We start from the raw sequence: 20,345 nt of genomic DNA, 5'->3' as shown, positions 1-20,345 counted from the left end.
CTTTATTGCTCAAATAGTAAAAGCACAAAGAATAATAATACACATAAAGCGTTTAGGTTAAAATAGAACAAGTTTTAATTTTTTGTATTATATACTAAAATATAACATAAAAAATAAATAATTTTTGTGTAAATTTTGAAACAATACAAATTATAGAAAATCGTAAAAAATCGTAAAGAAATTTAAAAAATTATACTTTTACAAAAAAATTCTGTTTAATGGAAGAAAAAAAGATGAATGTCGAATAAAATAATGAAAATACAATAAAATAAGTAAAAATGTATCTTTTTCAAGAAATATGATGAAACCGACAAAGGCTAGAACGAAGAGCGCCAGAAATCGAAGGGGGTAGATTTTCTGTCAGGAAGGGAGAGAGCTTCCCAAAGCAGAGGGATCGTTGTGGAAGATAGAGATAGACCACGATGTGTCGGCGTGACTTGACAATGAAGTTCCTATCTCCGATTCATTCTCGAGGCCCCTGGGTTCGATTCTCGTCGTCGTCCCACCTGTTTCGGTCTCGATACATCGATGACACCTCTATACACCAGCTCGCGACACCATTGGCTATCTTGCCTATCACTCATGAACCGGCCAGCTACTCGAAAAATAACGTAGAAGAGTTATAAAATTACGAAACTCGAGCCCGTCAAACAATCTTCTTAATTTCTTCTTCATCCCCTTATCCGCACTCTTTTTTGCAATTGGTATAATTATTTCATTAAATTAAATTTATTTTATTTTATTTTTTGCTATATATTTATTTATATATAAGTTAACTTGTAAATACTTTCTAATTATTTTTTTCCCTTTTTTTACTTTCCTTTTTTAAAAAAGGGAAGAAAATAATTGGAAAATATTTTTAAGTTACCTATAAATTTAAGTTACCTATATTTAAGTCACTTATATAATATTTTTAAGTTGCCTATAAATTTAAGTTACTTATTAAATTTAAGTTACTTATATTTAAGTTACCTATATAAATTTAAGTTGACTATATAATATTTTTAAGTTACCTATACATTTTTTAACTTATCTATAAATATATATATAGCAAAAAATAAAATTAATTTTTAATAATGATACCAGGTAAAAATTAAATTGTATAACATAAAAAATTAATAGGAAAAGTATATAAATATTAAAAAAAGTTTCTTGATACGTATATGTTGAGCGAAGGTTATCGTAACGACATGCAAAAGTAATGTAAATCCCATTGAAACGAGCGATTAGTCGATCCGTCAACTTGTCGGATTCGACGACATGTGACATCTGCTCAAGGGATCGTCGAGGGTCGAAAATGATCAATTGTCAAACGACCCTCTTGTGGACAAGTCTGTTAAATTCTCATTAGAACTTTACCCACCTTTGTGTTTGAAAATCATGGAATACTTATATTTATTCGTACTTGTACAGCATAACTTTGTTTCTGTATTATAATTTTATAATCTACTTTCATATGTAGGGTGCTTTGACTCTTTAATTCGAATTTTTTAATTTGCAAAAATTTTATTAAAAAAAATTTTTATTTTTTAAAATTTTTATTTGTCTTTTAAAAAAATCACAAAAATATTCTTATTTTAAAAACTGCAAAGTTCTAATAGCATTTTTAAAAATATAAAATTGATAAATTAATAAATATATGTATGCACTTTTGATTTTTATTTAATTTTGTGTTTTAAATTTACGCGTATAATAATTAAATTTCCATATCACATGTGAATTGATTAAATTATTTAATTGAAAATAATTGAAAAATACTTTATATATCGCACATAACAATTATTTAATTTTTACTAAAAATAGTTTAATTCTTGACTTTGATTATTCATTATTTATGAGCAATATTTAATAAAGAAAACAATTGATAATTTTAGACAACAAAATAAAAAAGGTTTTTTGTGTTAGTATCGATTTTCCATATTGAGAAATTAAAAATGTGAACATTAATGTTTTCAATCGTTTTGTGATAGATTTTTAATCTATTTATTTGATTGGATTTAAGCAGATTTAGACCTATTTTTATAATTTACATGCAATAATGTTTGTAAACAATGTAGATAATCGGAATTGTTGGAAATTGAAGCTGTTGGAAAAATGGGGTGGAAGAAAATGTTGAGGATGTAAACAAAGCTGTTGATAATCGGAACTGTGATCCCCTTTTCAAAATAACTAGATTTTTCTAGATAAACATTCTACATATATTTTATTTTTTAAATTAATTTTTTTAAATATATTTATATATAGGACAATAAAAAATATTGTGATTATGTGAAAATTTGTATAAATATATCTTACAAATTGTAATATATCTTAAATATATCTTAAATATTGTATAATATATTAAAGGTATACCTATAAAGTAAGATATATTTTACTTTTCTTCTCAATCACAATATTTTTTATTGTCCTATATATATAAATATACATATTTAAAAAACTTAATTTAAAATATAAAACGAAATTTTTTACATTATCTTTTTAGGTTGCATCATCATTTTATTTTTAAATTATGCTTGCTCATCAATATGCTACCTTGACAATAAAGATTTGCAAATGTATATATTTGTTCACAAAAACAACATAGAATTATTTAAAATATACATTTTTCTTGAGATCAAAAATCAAGCGTGAATTATTTTAATGTATTTTAATTTTAATTTAGAAAATTAAACTTAATCCCTAAATCTAAGATTAAAAGTGTAGTAAACTCGAGCGAAAGGAGAGAGAATCAAACTTACTCGTCTTCAATGAAATAAAAATCAAGATATGTTTGCGTATCAAAAATCTCGTGGATGGAATAAAAAAAAAAGAAAATCACGGAATCTCGAAATAAAACGGGTACCTCTTTAGTGTGTTGGCAATCCAGAAGAAATGCACGATGTGCCTAGAGCGAACGCTCTGTATATTTGTAGGGCGTTCTTGGCAAGCCCGGTTCTCTCTTTCGCTTTCAGCTGGGTTGCGAGTTTCGAGACTGCGAAAGAGGTGAACGTATTGTTTACCGACGTTCCATCTCGATGGTTTCATCGCCAAACGACGATGTCAGCAGAAATGGCGTTGCAAATAAAGCGAGGGAAGCGAGGGAAAGACCAGCGGATTCGCGCCACCGTTGCGTTGGTTCGTTCATGAAATCGCGCTCTGCGTGCTCGCGTTTCCAAGTAGTAAAACCAGTCGACCGTTTATACAATCCAAAGATTTATTCGCCGCTATGATAGTAATTTTGGTCAGACTTCACCGATAACTTGTATAATACATTTTTCGTATACATATATATATATATATGTATATATATATATATATATATGTATATTTATATTCACATATATCGCTGTTGACACAATTTTCTGTCATCATCCCTTTTATAAAGGAAGCCAATTTTTCAACAAAAAATTGCAATATATTCGAGCCTTTTAATTTTTTTGTGTAGCAAAATATTCTTCAATGGAAATAAAATTTTCAACACATTTTTTATTAATATTATTCCTGTTTATCTTTTTTTAATTTTTTTTAAATAAAATGTCGATATAAGAATAATTTTGAATTGTAAATTATTAAAAATAAAGAATTTTTTATAACAAATTTGATCAAATTTTATGTATTATTTTTCATTTTTAGTTGATTTAATTTTTTCTATCATTATTCCTCTTTTATAAAAGACGCAGATTTAAATAAAAGAAAAATGGAAAATACTAAAAGTTTTAATCTCTTTCAAAATTATATTTTTTAAATTTGTTTTTTATTTTTGTATAGAAATATTTAATAATAATAAGATTATACTTAATATATTCTTTAGTTATTGATTTGGAAGTGGAACATTTTTTGAAGATGTTTAATTTATTGCATTTTGTAATAAAATATAAAGTACAAGTTATAATTGAAACATAAAGCAAAATATACATAATAATAATAATAATAATAATGATGATGATAATAATAATAATAATAATATATAATAAAATATAATATAAACATGATAAAAATATCTAATAAAATATATAATAAAACAATACTTTTTTGTACAATAATTTTTTTAACAAGTACATGCTTTGGCTTTCTTAAACATCTTTCTACTTTAAAAAGGTGTCGATACACGCTTAATCACATACTCATGCTATTTTTGAAACATTGAAAATGTAAATACCTCTTTGGATGATTATAATTCGCGACAAAATTCAAAATGAGAGTTTTATTTATACTTTTATGCGTCCGAAGTTTTATTGTACACGTGTATTTCAATATACATTTTTGTATGTATTTTCTATGTTTAAATGTTTTCTGTAATACGCATAAAATTTAAAAATAAAATTCTATCTTGAATTTTGTCGCGAATTATGGATCGTCTAAAGAGAAAAGCATTCGTATATAAAAATTTCATATATATATTTAAATAAAATTTATATCATCACTTATAACTTATAACATATATAACTTATAAATGACTTATAAACAATACATAACATATAAAATATATCGTCAAAATTTTCTATCTCGATAAATTAGATTATTTATATGTAATATGATATAAAGTATATAACATTTTGCGTTTTTCAAAGTGCGAAATATTTTTATCCCCCTAAATTATGCGAGCGTCACTTCGCGGAATGTCGCGCAATATTATTATGTATAATTCTTTGAGGAACTATATAAGGATGGACTGCTAACTTCACGCTGGTTTCAAGATCTACAGCGACACCAGTACCCAAGAACTAAAATAGTACTAATTATGTTATCATATGATTTAAAAATGATAGGTTAACTCAGCTCAAGATTAGCTTTAATCAGAACTGAAATTTGTTGAAACATATAAATGTATACATATTTGGAATTGTCAAAAGCAATGTACTTAAAAAATTACAGTGTGACTTCTTTTATTGTCTTAAATCGAGAGAGTATAAAAACATATAAAAAATTACAGTTTTTATCGGTCTCTTGCATCAGCTCATAACAATACTTATTTAATGCAAAAGTTCTGCAGTTGATTTGTGCACAAAATATGGCGCTCCCAATATAGATGACATGAAAGAATAATATAAAAGTAATAAAAATAAGATTAAAAGCCCGTATCAAAAGATTCGTACTTGAATTAATTATGTATGTATATTTGCGTGCGGAATCGATGTCGAGGTAGAAAAAATTAGTTAAAACAGCAAAAATTAGTTGCCAGACAGCGCTCCCCATTTATTATTATTAGTACTTTCATTATAGAGAATTTAAAAATCTGTACAATAAAAAGTGAACCTAGCTTAACTTAAAATCGATAAAACAGAACTACGGCAGCATCCCCTTAACGTTGATTTGATAAATTTGTTCAACCTTATTAGCCTATATAAAAATATGATAACCTAAATATAAACATATGTGACCAAACGTTTATGAATATATCAATGACTATTTGAATTTGGCGCGTTTTTGGGTACTGAGATGTTGGCTCGCAGAAGTGCTATAGGGTTTGTTCTTTATTGCTGCACTGGTGAATTAGTGCAACAAGTTAAAGTGAGATAAATATATTTTGTTTCACTCTAACTTACTGCACCAATGTACGCTAGTTCACCAGTGCAGCAATAAAGAACAAACCCATAGTTTATGCAGACCGCTAGCAGTCCATTCTTATACAGTCAAAGATATAATTAATTTGTTCCTCATATATGCAGACTTATTGAATTGTTTATTACTCACCAATGGAAGAATCCATTGACGTAACAAATGATTTCAAGTCCAACAAGCGCCCCCTCGGCGCTGTCGATGTCACAGATAGACTTCGGGGCTTGCGGGTGCGGGTTGATGTTGCGGTTGTTGTTGCTGCTGCGGATGCGGTTGCTGATTCGGGGTCTGGTGTTGTTGCTGCTGCTGCTGCTGTTGCTGCAGCGTCTGCTGCTGATGATGGTTGTGATTGTGACTGTGGTGATGACTTTGTCGCGCTCTCAACATCTCGTATCTCTGCTTGTAGAGATCGCGTTCCTGCTGCAGCCTAGCCATATCGATCTTTGTGCGCTGAAGCTCGGTCTGCAAATTCCGATTGGTCGTCTCGAGGTCCTGACGTTGCTGCAACCGTTTGCTGCGACAGTTTTGTGCGTAACCGCGATTCTTCAGCGTCCGCCGCTTCTGCTTCAGCCGCACCACCTTTGCATATTGTCGTAGAATTTGTTACAATCGGTGTTGCGCTTATAGGTGATTTTAAAATTAGCTGGATAAAGATGAGATGAAAATATGTATAAAATAAATATATCTAGATGAAAGATAAAGTTATATGACGATTCATTTAGATAATTTTCTAGATAATAATTTTTAAGACTGCTTATGTAAACACATAGTTATAAAAAAAATGCAAGTTATAAAAGGGATATAAAAATATATGTATTCATATTTTTATTTATAAATTTTTATCGTTTACTGCTTAAGTTTTATTATTTAAGTATTTTATGTGCTATGATTCTAAACCAAAATTATCTGAAAATTATTCTAGATCATTTAGTGAAGATAATGCTTTTTTCTATCTAAGATGCAGATATATGTAGATAATACATATTTTTATTATCCTTTTAAAGATAAGATGACGCCAAAGTTTCATCTAGAATCTAGATCTATATAATTTTAATTAGATAACAGCAAACACTGGATACAATTAAACAGATCTGTTGCAATTTAACAGTAATTGGCATTTATGACCGATGGATTTTTTACAACAAAAATAGGTGAATGTGAAAACATTATATACACCTCTTTTTCTTATCGATTGCTTCGATTTTTACATATATTTATAATGAATAAAATCTTAAGTCATGCGCACTTTGATTAATACTGCGATAAATTTTTAAAATGAATTTAAAACATAATAAATAAAAAAAAAATTAATAGTATTATTTATTATGGTTATATTAATACTTTCTATAATATTGATCATAAAAGACTTTAAATTTATTTTAAAAAATCAAGGGTGGCTGAACTTTCAATTTTTATAAACTCACAAATAATAAAACTAAAAATAAAAAAATATAAAATTATATATTTATATGAATTATATAATATATAAATATTCAAACTGTAATATTTATCTAAAACACTTTGCTAAAATTAATTTTTACAGAATTGTCGAAGTATTTTTGTTGCACGTCCTACTCTGTATATCTGTAGAATGCAATGTTATATTTTTCTTGCAAAATTACTAGAACGAATTTGTTTGTCCATAAATAATTCAGCTTGCTTGCTAACAGTTTAATTTATTGTTTATATCGTTTTAATTGTCAACAATCTCGATTGCTTACAAGCATTATTGCACATGCAATAATTTGAAGTGAACTTATGTTGACGCATATAACATTATTGTGCACATGCACATATAATTTTATTGCGCACGTATATGTATATATGTTTATATGTATACACATATAACACATAAAATATGGAAATTATATTAACACTTTATGCACATGACATTATTTGCACAATTGCATTTTTTAAAAATACGTGTAATATGCGTGTAATAAAATCATATGTGAAATATGAATGTGCGCAATAATATTTTATGTGTAAAGTATTAATATGATTTCTTATTTTGTGAATATAATTTTTACATGCGCAAAGTTTTATTGCGATTTTCATAGTTTATGTGCGCAATAATGTTATGTATACAAATGCGCATGTGCGCAAACTTAAGTTTGTAATTATGAAACATGCACAGTGTTTGCTGTTATCTAAATAAAATTATATAGATGGTCATCTATAGATGAAATTTTGGCGTCATCTTATCTTTATATAAATCATAAAAATATGTATTATCTATATCTGCATCTTAGATGAAAAAAGTTATCTTTACTAAATTATCTAGAATAATTTTCAGATAATTTTGGTTTAGAATTATAGCATATAAAAATGCTTAAATAGTAGAACTTAAGCAGTAAGCGATAAAAATTTATAAATAAAAACATGAATATATATTTTTATATTCCTTTTATAATTTACTTTTTTATAACTGTGTGCATAAGCAGTCTTAAAAATTATTATCTAGAAAATTATTTAAATAAATCGCCATATAATTTTATCTCTTATCTAGATATGTTTAAAACAAAATTATCTTCATCTTATCTAAGATAAATTTACATATTTTTATCTTATTTTCATCTAGCTAATTTTAAAATCATCTAAGCACAACACTGAACATGCACAATAATAATCGGTAACATTAGTTTATAAACGCAATCGGTAAATCAATTTAAAAGCTATTTATTAAAAGTATAAAATAATTATATTAATTTTACACTTTAAGAAAACATTATTAGATATATTTCCAATCTGATAATATCGCGCGACACTGGACCGATTTTAATTGTTATTTTATTTGAAAATATGTTAATATACCATACATTTACCTGTTCCCGCGGACAGCCGTGGAGACGCTTGTTGAGCTCGCGCACCGACAGCGACATCAGCAGCTCGTCGTCCATGAGCTCGTCCTGAGGATTCGAGCCGTTGCAATTGGAATAGAGACCATTAGCCGAGCGATGGACCGAATTGGGACCCCCGGCCCCGCAGGAACTGACGGAACAGACGCTCAGAGGTCTGCCGGGTTGCATCGGTATACCCTGCATGCTGTCTTCCATTCCCTGCATCACGCTGCTGCCGGCGGGCAGCATCCCACCCCCTGCCCCAGGGCTATAGTAGTCCAGATGATTCGACATCGTCAGGTATCCACCTACCGACAATAAAACGCGCGCGCGATGATGCAGGATCGGTGTTTGTGCTGTTATCTAAATTAAATTATATATGATGAGCTAGATGAAATTATTTAGATAATTATCTAGATGATTATCTAAATGATTTTATCTAGATAATCATTTAGATGGTTGTATATATTCTTATTATCTATATAAAGATAAGATGACGAAAAAATTTCATCTAGATAATTTAATCTAGATAATTATCTAGATAATTATCTAGATAATTATCTGGATAATTATCTAGATAATAATTTAGATTATTTAAAATTGAATAGCTTATTTTATATATATATATATATATATATATATATATTAAAAAATTTTAAAAAGATTATTTAAAAATAAATTTACATTAAGATCTCATCTAGATGATTATCTAGATGAAATTATCGATATAAAATTTTGGCATCATTTATCTTTATATATAAATAATAAAAATATGTATTATTTACATGTTTGCATCTTAGATGAAAAAAATGTTATTTTTACTAAATAATTATCTAGAACAATATTCAGATAATTTTGGTGTAAAGTTGATATAAAAATACTTAAGCAGTAAGCGATAAAAAGTAATGAGTAAAAATATCAACATATTTTTATATCCCTGTTAGAATTTACATTTTTTTATAACTTGTTACCATAAGCGGTTTCAAAAATAATATTATCTGGAAGTTATCTAGTTGAATTCCCATGTAATTTCATTTTTTATCTAGATATATTTGAATAACAAAATCATCTTCATCTTATCTAAGTATACATAATTTCATCTCATCTTTATCTAGCTATTAATTTCTTTAAAATATAAATGTAGTACTACTTAGATGATCTTAAAAAAGTTACATATAAGAACTCTTAAAAAATTTTGATCGAATTATTTATAATAATTTCTTTAATTAAAATACTTAATTTTTTACATTAATTGTTATTGTACTATTATCTTTCTGTGCAATTAAATAAAAATGTTTTTTCGAAAATATTCATAACGAGGGAGTGTGTAGACATTATGTGTGCAAAATAACGAAGATAATCTCTTGTAAACTCATCGTAAAATGAAATGTCGCGAACTTCCTGTCTATGATAGCATAAAATTACAATCACGCAAGCATTAAAACAACGAACGTTGTCAGAAATGTCATTTTTGTCGATTTCATACATCTTTACTCTATAAAAATCACTTAACGGATGTTTCTTTAGTAATATGGAACAAATCAAAACAATTTAATAATTTTTAATCACTGCAAAAATATAATTATTTATAAAATTTCTTGCATTTCTATTTAAAACATTTTTTAATTAATTACAACAATTTACACAATTTTCTTTCTATGTTACTATATTTTTTATTTTCTATTTTATTACAATCACAAATAAAATAAATTTCCAAAACAAATAATTCTTCTCTATTTGTTAATATAATACAATATCTACTTTATAAAATATTAAAGGAGGAAAAAGAAGAAAATATCAATGCTAATATCAATATTGTTTGAAACATGCGACTAATATTGTTTATTTGAATGTTATGACAATATCATGTTATGACAATACTAACGTCTTATATCATATACACAATGTACGTTGTTTTTCGTGTTAATCAATTTTATCAAGAAAACATATTTTGTTTATCATTTTTCATCTTCATCACAAATAGCCTATATGCGTCCGAGATTAATTTGGTCATATTATGTCAGAACCACTCTGTATATAAAATTAAATACATTATAATAAATTGAAAAGACTGATATATTAATAAAAAATTAGGTATAAAAAAATTTTTTAATAATTTTTTAAATATATTTTTCTAAATTTTTTATATAATTAAAAAACTTCTGATCTTATATTTACTTTTTTCTAAATTTTTTATATTTTTCCTTTAAAAAATTTTTTCTAAATAAATTTTTTTTTTCTAAATTTTCTATGTAATTAAAAATCTTTTTTCATAATTTGAATGATTGCTTTCAAGTTCTTCTTCACTATTTTATCCAAGACACTTTCAATAGAGGACATTAAATCATAAAACAGCATAACTGATTTTTTCCGAAATTCTCTCTTAAGGTGCTGATCATGTCTGTTTTACGGACTTTGAGTTCAAGGGCTTTTCTTTTATGGCTATACAGATTGAAAAATCCTTCTCCACAATTAACGTACTGATAATAATGAACGGGGTGCGCTGTAATTTCGTATAAAAAAGCAATAAAAGTTAAAAAATTGCAGTTTTTTATCGGCCTCATGCATCAGCTCATAACTATACATATTTAATACAAAAGTTCTGCAGTTTATTTGTGCACAAAATATGGCGCTCTCAATAGAGATGACATGAAAGAATAATACAGAAGAATAATACTTTATTGCGAAGGATTTTTCAATCTGTATATTCTCAATAAAAAGTGAACCTAACCCAACTTAAAGTCGGTAAAACATAACTACGGCAGCATCCCCTTAACCCTTTAAGTCCAAGATTCAGATTTTGAATTTAGAAATGCTGCTGCCATATTGGATTTCGAACGGTACGGAGCGGGATTTTTTAATATTTACAACTTATTTGAAATTGTTTAATTGAGAGCGTGATGAAAAATGTAAATTATAGATTGATGCGTTTTAAGAATAATCTAAAATGCACGCGCCAAATATGGCACGTCAGGCACTAAAGGGTTAAGATCCTCCCCTAAAATAAGTGAAATTCCGGTGTACTCACCCGTGTGCCTGGTGGGTCTTGGAAGATGCTGCAGCTCCTGGAAGTGGTGATGCACCGGTGCGGCGGACCAGGACTCGTGATGGGGCTCCGGGGTCTGCTCTTGGGGACAGTGGGGTCTCAGGTCCAGGGGTTCCTGCCTGAGGGACTGGGTGAGCCAGCTCATGCCGCCGGTGCTCACTTGTATCTCGTCCTGCACCAGGGCCGGCGGCTGCTGCAGCTGCAGCAGGATGCCTCCGCGGTCCCGCGGGTCTCGCCCAGCCACCCGGTGATCTCGCTCGGCTCCGCGGTGCAGCTGCAGCGGCGGCGGCGAGGCCGAGACCGGCGGCGTGTCCGGCGGCGTCCCCGGGTGCGACAGGGTGGTGAGATGCGCCGCGGCGACCGGCGGCGCCTTCACCAGGACCCCGTGCTGCACCTGGATGTGGGGTTGGCCGTACAGGGGATGGGGCTGCTCCAGCTCGTGCGCGGGAGGAGTCAGCGGCGTCAGCGTCAGACTTTGCGGCTGCACCTGACCCGGGAGCTGCACCACGTTGCTGTTCACCATCACCGTCGGCGAGCCCATTCGTACCTAGGAATTTTCAACGGGAGATGATTTTTCGATTTTTGCGCCTATTGTTCATTATGCTATTCTTATACGTGAGAAACGTGAGGAATTTTGTCCTTTTTTTGAAAATTTGCTAAGGCTTCTGAATAATTAATTAATTATTTTTATTTTGCCTAATTTTATCCTATTTTAGATAATATGTAATTGTTTTTATTTTATTTTATTTAAAAAGGTTACATATATAATTATATGTTCTATTTTTATTTTTCTTTTAATTTTCACACCGAATATGAAAAGGGTCTCTTTTTTCTCAAATTTTCTAAGGCTTCTGAATAATTAAAAATTATTTTTGTTTTGCCTAATTTTATCCTATTTTAGATTATATATAATTGTTTATTTTATTTTATTTAAATAATTAAATTATTTGTTCTAGATTTTTTGTTTTTCAAATATAATTTTTTGTTCTGTTTTTATTTTTGTTGTTTGTGCCTTCAAATAATTTTGTAATATATACGTATTTATATTATTTCTTATTATATTATTTATATCTATTATCTTTTATATTATTTTGAAAATATAAATTATATTGTGTTATATTTTTCTGGATTATTAAATATATTAATAAAATTATGTATACACACATATTTATCGTAAGTTTTTATCACTTATTGCTTAAGTTCTACTACTAAAATATTTTTATGTGCCATGATTCTAAACCAAATTATCTCAACATTATTCTAGATAATTTAGTAAAAATATCACTTTTATTTTAGTATTTATTATTTTATGAATTACTTATGCAATCCAAAAATATATGGGAAAAAAGTAAGATGACGAAATGCGTAAGATTAACTCAGAGACTTTTGATAATCATAAATAATCTCTTATATAAGTTGCGTGCGATCCGTCTCAAGGAAAGTAGATAATGTGATAAAAAAAATATATATATATATATAATTAATATAATATAATATAAATAATATTATGTCCCCAAATATAAGAAATTTCATAAGTAATACTTACATTGCACAAAAAATAATATCTCTTGTGCACATTATTATGCATCATTTGAGAGCAATTTTTCTCTTTTAAAAGTACTATTTTGTACTATTTTAGTATTTATTAATTTTTGAATAAATTTCATGCAATATTACGTGAATAAAAATGTGAAAGAGAGATAAAACGATAGTAAGATGGCCTAACTCGTTAGAGATCTTTGATCTAACTTCAGGAAAATAAATAATATAATTAAAATCTTGGATGTGCACTGATGTAATTTTTTTGGCGTTTGCTCGTAAGAATTGCGACATAATTTTATAAGAAACACTTTCACAGGGAAAGTCACCAAGTAAAAGGAAAACGTCTGAGAAAAGTTTTAATTGCACTTACTAAAGTAAAAAATGTAGATTTTTTTCTACATAATCCCCCCTTTCTTCTTTCATTTCTAAGCACTTAATTGGCTTTTGAACTTCGTCTTGGAAGTGACATAACTTTTCCGAAATTTTCAAACGATTCTGTTTGTCCGAGTTTGTCAACTCAGTAGTAAAATCCAGCACAGACTTATCGAACATTTCGGGACGAATTTTGATTTGCCGATCATCACGAAATCATTCGATCGATGTTGATGTTTGATCTTTGAAGCGGAAGATCTATTTGAACTCTTCACATCGCGGAGAGAAATCCGGTCATTTTTTAAATCATCTATCTAGTCATAAATCATACTTCGACTTGAACTTTCGTCATCGTGCTGCTGCTGCAATCTGCAAATATAATTTTTCCAAGCCTTTCATCCCTCTCTGAGCGAAAAACACTCATCACTGTTTGCACTTCTTCTTTGCAGTCAGAGCACTCATTTTAAATAGTGAAAAAAGTAGTAAAATAAAATAAAAAATTAAAAATGTAAAGTAAAATAAATAGTAAAAGAAAACTAAATGATGAATCACTATTCTCAGCACACAAAAACACTTTGGAATATTTTAATGACACAACAGTCGGATTTGCCAGCCACTTGAACTGGAATTCAAAGATTCTTCCTACTTTCCTTGTAACATAATATTAATATTTTATATTTTTCATATTATAATGTTTTTATGTGTGAAATAAATCTGTTTTCCATTCTTAAAATAAACTAATTGAATTTATGTTATCAAATATGTCGAAAACTATATAAAATTATGTGTAAGAAACTATACTTAGATATTAAATATTATGCGAAAATTAATAAATATGATATAATCTTTAGGTTCATGCTTTATAAAATAAAGCTAAATATTTTTCAATTTAATATTTGATTCCGTGTAATATTTGAATTTTTTCAGATTTCTCTAACAAATTCTCTTAAATGTTTCTAAATAATTAATAATTATCTTTGTTTTGCCGAATTTTATTTTATTTTAAATTATATACTTATAAATTGTTTTTGTTTTAATGTTTTAATAATTTTGTTTTGTAAGTCGTTATTTTTTGTTCTACTTTTATTTTTATTTTATTTATACGTTCAAATATTGTATTATTGAAATAATATAAAAAGTTTATCATAATAAATTTTTAAAAATTGTTTATTTTCTTATTTGACTTGCTTGCAGCAAAATTGTAATTAAAAAAGAAACAAAGATTACAACAAAATAATTTTATACATAGTTACTTAATCAAATTTCAATCTGAACATCTCAAATAATAATCATAATTATAAAAAAATGACGGAATATCATTATTAATTAATGTTTAATGTGTAATCGTATATTTTAATGCTTAGAATTTTTAAGTGATCAAACAATTTGGACGATCCGAATTTCAAGACTAAAATCTTGAATTTTTCAGATTATTTAAATTTAAATTTAATTTAAACAGATCGAGTTATATGTATTGTTTTTAGACGATATGAAGTTGAACAATGTATTGTGAATAAAGAATAAATAGAAGCTATGCAAACTTTGCAAATTTGTCAAAAAATTTATGACCGTACTTTTTTGTGAAAAAGATAATCACGTGCAAAATCGTGTTAATTGACAGTCACGTGTTAACCTGACAGTCGCGTGTTAATTTGACAATCATGTGATAATCTCACTTACAGAATCGCGATATAATTGATTTATACATTACAACGAATATAATATTTTCATCGTGCACTCTGTGTGTTATACATTTTGAATAATAATGTAAGATAACATCTCTCTCTCTCATCCGGTAAAAAAATTAAACAGAATAAATCAGATCTCGGATTTAGTTATACCTGTATATTTCACACATTTATGGATTTTTCCATTTTAATTACTTTTATTGCTCTTTATTAGGTTATACGAAAGTTTTGATATCACCATTTCAAATTTTTTTAAAACAAGTAATTTTTTTTAAACTAAAAGGAAAATTAAAATTTAAGAAAATTCTTTCCAAAGCAACATATATTAAAAATTGTAGGAACATAAAATTCATGATAAAAAATAGAAACAAAACTATGACAGCTTTAGAGATTTATAGAAAACGTATTATAAAATAACGTAATATAATTAAAAATAAATAATAATCCTTAAGGTTGCCAGTAATAATTAATAAAAAACCACTCCTCAATGTTTAAAGTCGACCAGACTGGCAATAATTTATTATAAATAATTATTTGAAATACAACAACAACGTTTCGGCTGTCATTGCAGCCCTTTTCAAGTACATCTATAAAAAGTTCAATCAAAATAATTATAATTTAATACACTTATTCGCAACAATTAATTATACATTTAAATACAAAAATGTGTTACATACCAAATTTAAAACAGTAAATCAACTTCTATGCAAACTACCGACAATGTTAACGCTTGTTTTGATGAACAATGTAAGACTGACAGAAGTAAGCACATATTAAATAGATGTTAACTGTTCACAAGAATCTTAGTCACTAAGCGTTAAGAAGAACTAAGCGTTTTTTTTTTAATAATTAAAAATATTTTGTCGCTATTTAAATTTATAGTATAGTTCGAAAAAGAAAATTACAGGCAAAAACTTCAAGGTTTTACAAAACAGCAGATTTTGCATATAAATGAATAACAAATAAATTCGATGAAACTTCAGGCTTTTATCGAGCAAATTAATAAAACGGATTAAATTTATATCAGTTCTGGTAAAGTGCGGAATTTAATTTAGGAAATTTTCGGGTTGATTTTTTTGTATCTTTGCTTTAATATGGGCGATTCAAAACAAAAGCACGAACTAAGCTTATAATTAATAATACAGAAAAGGCATAAAATCCTAAACAAAATAAGTTCTATATAAATTGCACGTTTTTCTATCTTTAATGTTATATAAAAAATTTAATATTGTGTAAAAATAAAAAATATAAGTCTCTATAAAAAGGAGCAACATCACAGAAAGTTAGGTCATTATTAATAGTTCAAAATTTTTTATTTGCTACTTCCTTCTATCATAAATTGCGAAGAGAAAAGAGAGAAATGTACCGAGATTTATCTTGTGTACACAGCGTTAAATTTATTTATTTATTTATATACAGGATGTCTGACATAAGGTGTCACACCGAAAATATACAAGTAGATTTTGTTATTTGGAGACGATTTTTCCTCAGCAAAAATGTTGCGGATGGCCATCATTTTTTGTATGTTTCCAATTTTTGCCATCATGTATCTTTATAACTAAAATTTTATTAAAGTAAACTCTACTTGAAATTGATTGGAGAATGTGGTTTTGTCAATATTTTATGTCTACAAGGTTAAATTTGCGTTAAATTTGCGTTAATTTAAATTTTCAATTGTTTATAACTCGAAAATGATTGATGCCTCAATATTTTTGCTGAGGAAAAATTGTCTTCAAATAACAAGATCCACTTGTAAATTTTCGGTATGACACTTTACGTCAGACACTCTGTATATAACATATACCAAATAAAATATTTTTTGCTCTAAATCGAATTGAAAAAAATTCACCAATATTACGTATAAAAATAAAAAATATAAATCTCTATAAAAAGGAGCAACATCACAGAAAGTGGTCATTATTAGCAACTCCAAATTTATTTCTCTGTCACTTCTTTCCATCATAAATTGTGAAGAGAAGAGAAAGAGCAGATATATCTCAATAACCCGAGGTATTCCTAGAAACTCGCCTCTTCTCAGGGCTCTCTTACCTCTCGTTTGACGTCAGCGGGATCCAGATGATCGAGAACGAACTCCTGCACGTACTCTCTCGCTAGATGGTCTTCGGCTTCCATCTTAACCTCGTCGACCTCTACTTCCACTTTCTCTACCGCGTCAGTTGCGGTTGCATACGTGAGCGTCTCTTGCTTGCCTCCGCCGCCGCCTCCACCGCCGCCTCCGTCGTCTCCACCGCCTCCACCGTTTCCGCCGCCACTGCCTCCGCCACTCGAGCAACTCGTGACCGTTGTTTGTTGCGTGGAGACTACTTTTTTCGCTTGAATATTCCACCCGAGAGGAAACTAGACAGATGACATGTGCGGCTCCGTCTGGCCACGTGAGTGGCGAACCTAAGTTTCCACTAGTTTTCACAAAAAAGGTCTCCAATTAGCCACTGAAGATAAAAACCCGAATACTGATCATCTAAAGCAATGATTTGTCAACAATAGGTGGTGGCTTCTTGTCTGATACCAGTTTTGCTACTGATCATTATTTGTCCCTTTAATCTCGATTCTAACACTAGTTTTCGTGATTATAAAGAGATTCCTTTAAGCATCTAAGGGACACGCAAACCAAGTTCCGCAGGCTTGAACGGCAATAGATTAAATAATTGGACGAAGGGTCCTCTTTCGGAAGGAGATGATGGGGTTGTAACAACTTGCTTTTCGCAGATCAAGTAAAGGATTAATCGTTCTACCGGAATCCCACGATGAAGCCAAAGTCAAGAAGGGTTACAATAAATATAGAGCAATGTTGTATGTGCCAAGTCGTTAGCTTGTATCAGTTAATTACCTCTTCTCAAGAAGAGGGAATTCAAGTTCAGGAGACCTCACTTCGTTTCTATTTATGCTTTATCATCACTTTCCAACACACTGCGCGTTGATCCTCTCACAATATAATCACAATATTCATCCGCAAGCACTTGACACTTGAACACTTTTCCCGCTAAAAAAAATTCTAGGTGGATCTCTTCGTCTTCCAGTTCAACTTGGGACTATCGTGCTTTCGCAATCAATCGTGGTTCCTGTTATTTCTTCCTCTCCCAAGATCGAAGAAATACGTATTTAATCTTCTAATTTGTGAAACCTCGTAGATCAAACGCTGCTGACTCCACCCCCCGAAATCGATTCGTGGATCAAACGTTCCTCCCCTCCCCCGTCGAGAGAGATCGTGTATACTCCATATTTTATATATATATATATTTTTTCAATTTTCGCGCTCCTTAGAGCGAGAAATCAGACTGAGAGAAAAGGACGAAGAGAGATGCGAAGAAAAAGCGCGCTCGACGAGGAGGAAGGAGAAAAAGCGATCGCGTGACAGACGGCAGTAGATACGCCGTCGAAGTGATGACTGGCCAGACGTACTCCAAGAGTGGATGCAGGTCGCGTTCTTCGCGCGCAGGGCATTTAAGTGACGTCACGCGCCGAGTGGGCGTGGCCCGGCGCGTTCGCTCCTCCGACGCGGCCCGCGATTGGCCCGCTCTGAATTGCGCCGCCATTTGCACACCTCCCCCATTTAACCCCCACCGGGGAGCAAAGCGTAAATCTCTTTTGCCGCGTCGCGCGGCGCGCAGATCCGGTCATCCGGAGGTACCCCCATTAATTTCTAAAGTGATTATTATAATTTTTCAGTTGAGCGTGATCGCGTGCAAGCTCTACCCCTTCCTCCCTCCCCCCTTTTTTCCACTCCCTCTCTCTCTCTCTCCCTCTCTCCCTAGAGTGAGTCGCCTCCGATATTGCGCCTCCGACATAATAAAGCCGCGACACTACCCTCTTTTCGCCTCTCTCTCTCTCTCTCTCTCTCTCTTCTAGGACGCGCCGTATCGCGGTTTTTCGCTTCTTTCCTTCGGGATTTCAATTTACCGGCGGTCGGTACGAGTGACATTTTATCTGGCAATTGCGATCTCAAAACAAATGAGGCACGATCTTCTCTCTGCGAGGAGGCTCGCGCAGCGATCGAGGACGGGTCACGGGGTGTCTATGACGCGTCGTTCTCGTTTTAAGAGGAGGGAGAAGCACGAGGGAGATAAATGCTCCTGCCAGGGGGGAACTTGGGTGGCTGATCGCTGATTAAACGCCTGATTAAAGAGATATTGGTCCACGCGTGTTTGAATTTTCGCGCAACCGGAAGCGAGCATTCACAAAAGTCTGGGAATTTAAAAGTTTATCTCGGAGAGCTCGATTTGCGTGATTTGTTTCATCTTTGACACAGTTCGCGAAACGACCTTGTTCCTATCGAACGCGTGGATTCATGTCGATATTTTATATTTTAACTACTACACACAAATGTTTTTATATAATTTATATATATATATTTATTTATTCATTTAATTGGTCCTTTTTTTTTTTTAGTATATATAATCAATAAAATAAGCAAGAAAATCTTATAATGAAAGTATACTTCTTAAAATCGATATTTATTGAAATATAAACAGTTTTATTATCAGCCCTATAATCTATTTGATTTTATCCCACTTCGATAAAAAATTCAACTCTTCGTCGTAAAAAAATGCGAAGTCTTAAAAATTCTGCTTTTCTTCATATAACGAGTATTTCGTCAATTCGTCAATTTTATAAAGTGTCAAGTTCGAACGTTCTTATATTTAATATCAGAATGCTGCTAATGTTGACAGATTTCTTGCTACATGCATTCTCAACAGTGTTTATTTATTTAAAAAAAGTATTTTAATAAAGATATATTACTAATAAAATTAATGAATGAGTTGTATTTATATGATACACTGATAGAGTGAACTTATATATTATGATGGATTTTTATCATTCGTTTATATTTCGATAAACATTCAATTTTAAAAAATTTGTTTATTAAGATCTTGTTTTTTTTTTATTATTTTATATATGCTCAAAGTTTGTATTCCTTCTTCTGAAATATCCTGTATACATTTTAATGCGTATGTGGCAGATGAAACAATTAACAAAAATTTGTCGAAAAATACAAATTCGTTATTGTTGTAACTTTAACAAAATATATGTGTTAGAGAAACGTAATTTTAAAATTTTGTCTTATAATTTATATGTATTTCCTACATTATAAATATATGTTGGAAATAAATATGAATCATAATATTTTTTAAAAGAAGTAAATTTTATTATCTAATTAAATTAAGTTCGTATATTCTGATTTTAATTATATTATATTATAAACATTAATTAATGAACATAAATATAAATTAATAAACAAATATATTAATTTATAAAAAAACATTATTATTATTATTAACATTTCAATAATGAAATTGCACA

At 29.8% G+C, this 20,345-nt stretch overlaps 1 protein-coding gene across 2 annotated transcripts; it reads right to left on the bottom strand.

Annotated features, from left to right (window-relative positions):
• Nucleotides 1-3,810: 3,810 nt before the first annotated feature.
• tj (Maf family bZIP transcription factor traffic jam) lies at nucleotides 3,811-18,450 on the bottom strand. 2 transcript variants are annotated; one of them, XM_029307482.2, is made up of 4 exons: nucleotides 17,076-18,450; nucleotides 11,407-11,971; nucleotides 8,358-8,686; nucleotides 3,811-6,117 (listed from the first exon to the last, which is right to left on the bottom strand). In XM_029307482.2, the coding sequence occupies exons 1-4, from the start codon at nucleotides 17,157-17,159 to the stop codon at nucleotides 5,743-5,745; spliced, it is 1,353 nt and encodes a 450-aa protein (XP_029163315.1). In that variant the 5' UTR covers nucleotides 17,160-18,450; the 3' UTR covers nucleotides 3,811-5,742. The 2 variants fall into 2 exon arrangements, with proteins under 2 accessions (XP_029163315.1, XP_029163319.1); XM_029307486.2 differs by having other exon boundaries at nucleotides 8,364-8,686.
• Nucleotides 18,451-20,345: the final 1,895 nt, after the last annotated feature.

Source organism: Nylanderia fulva, unplaced genomic scaffold, assembly GCF_048542155.1.
Source record: "Nylanderia fulva isolate GAGA-0341 unplaced genomic scaffold, ASM4854215v1 Scaffold55, whole genome shotgun sequence".
In the NCBI taxonomy this organism is placed as follows: Eukaryota; Metazoa; Arthropoda; class Insecta; order Hymenoptera; family Formicidae; genus Nylanderia; species Nylanderia fulva.
Note: the sequence above shows the minus strand (reverse complement) of the source record. Positions and strands in the feature narration are given on the sequence as shown.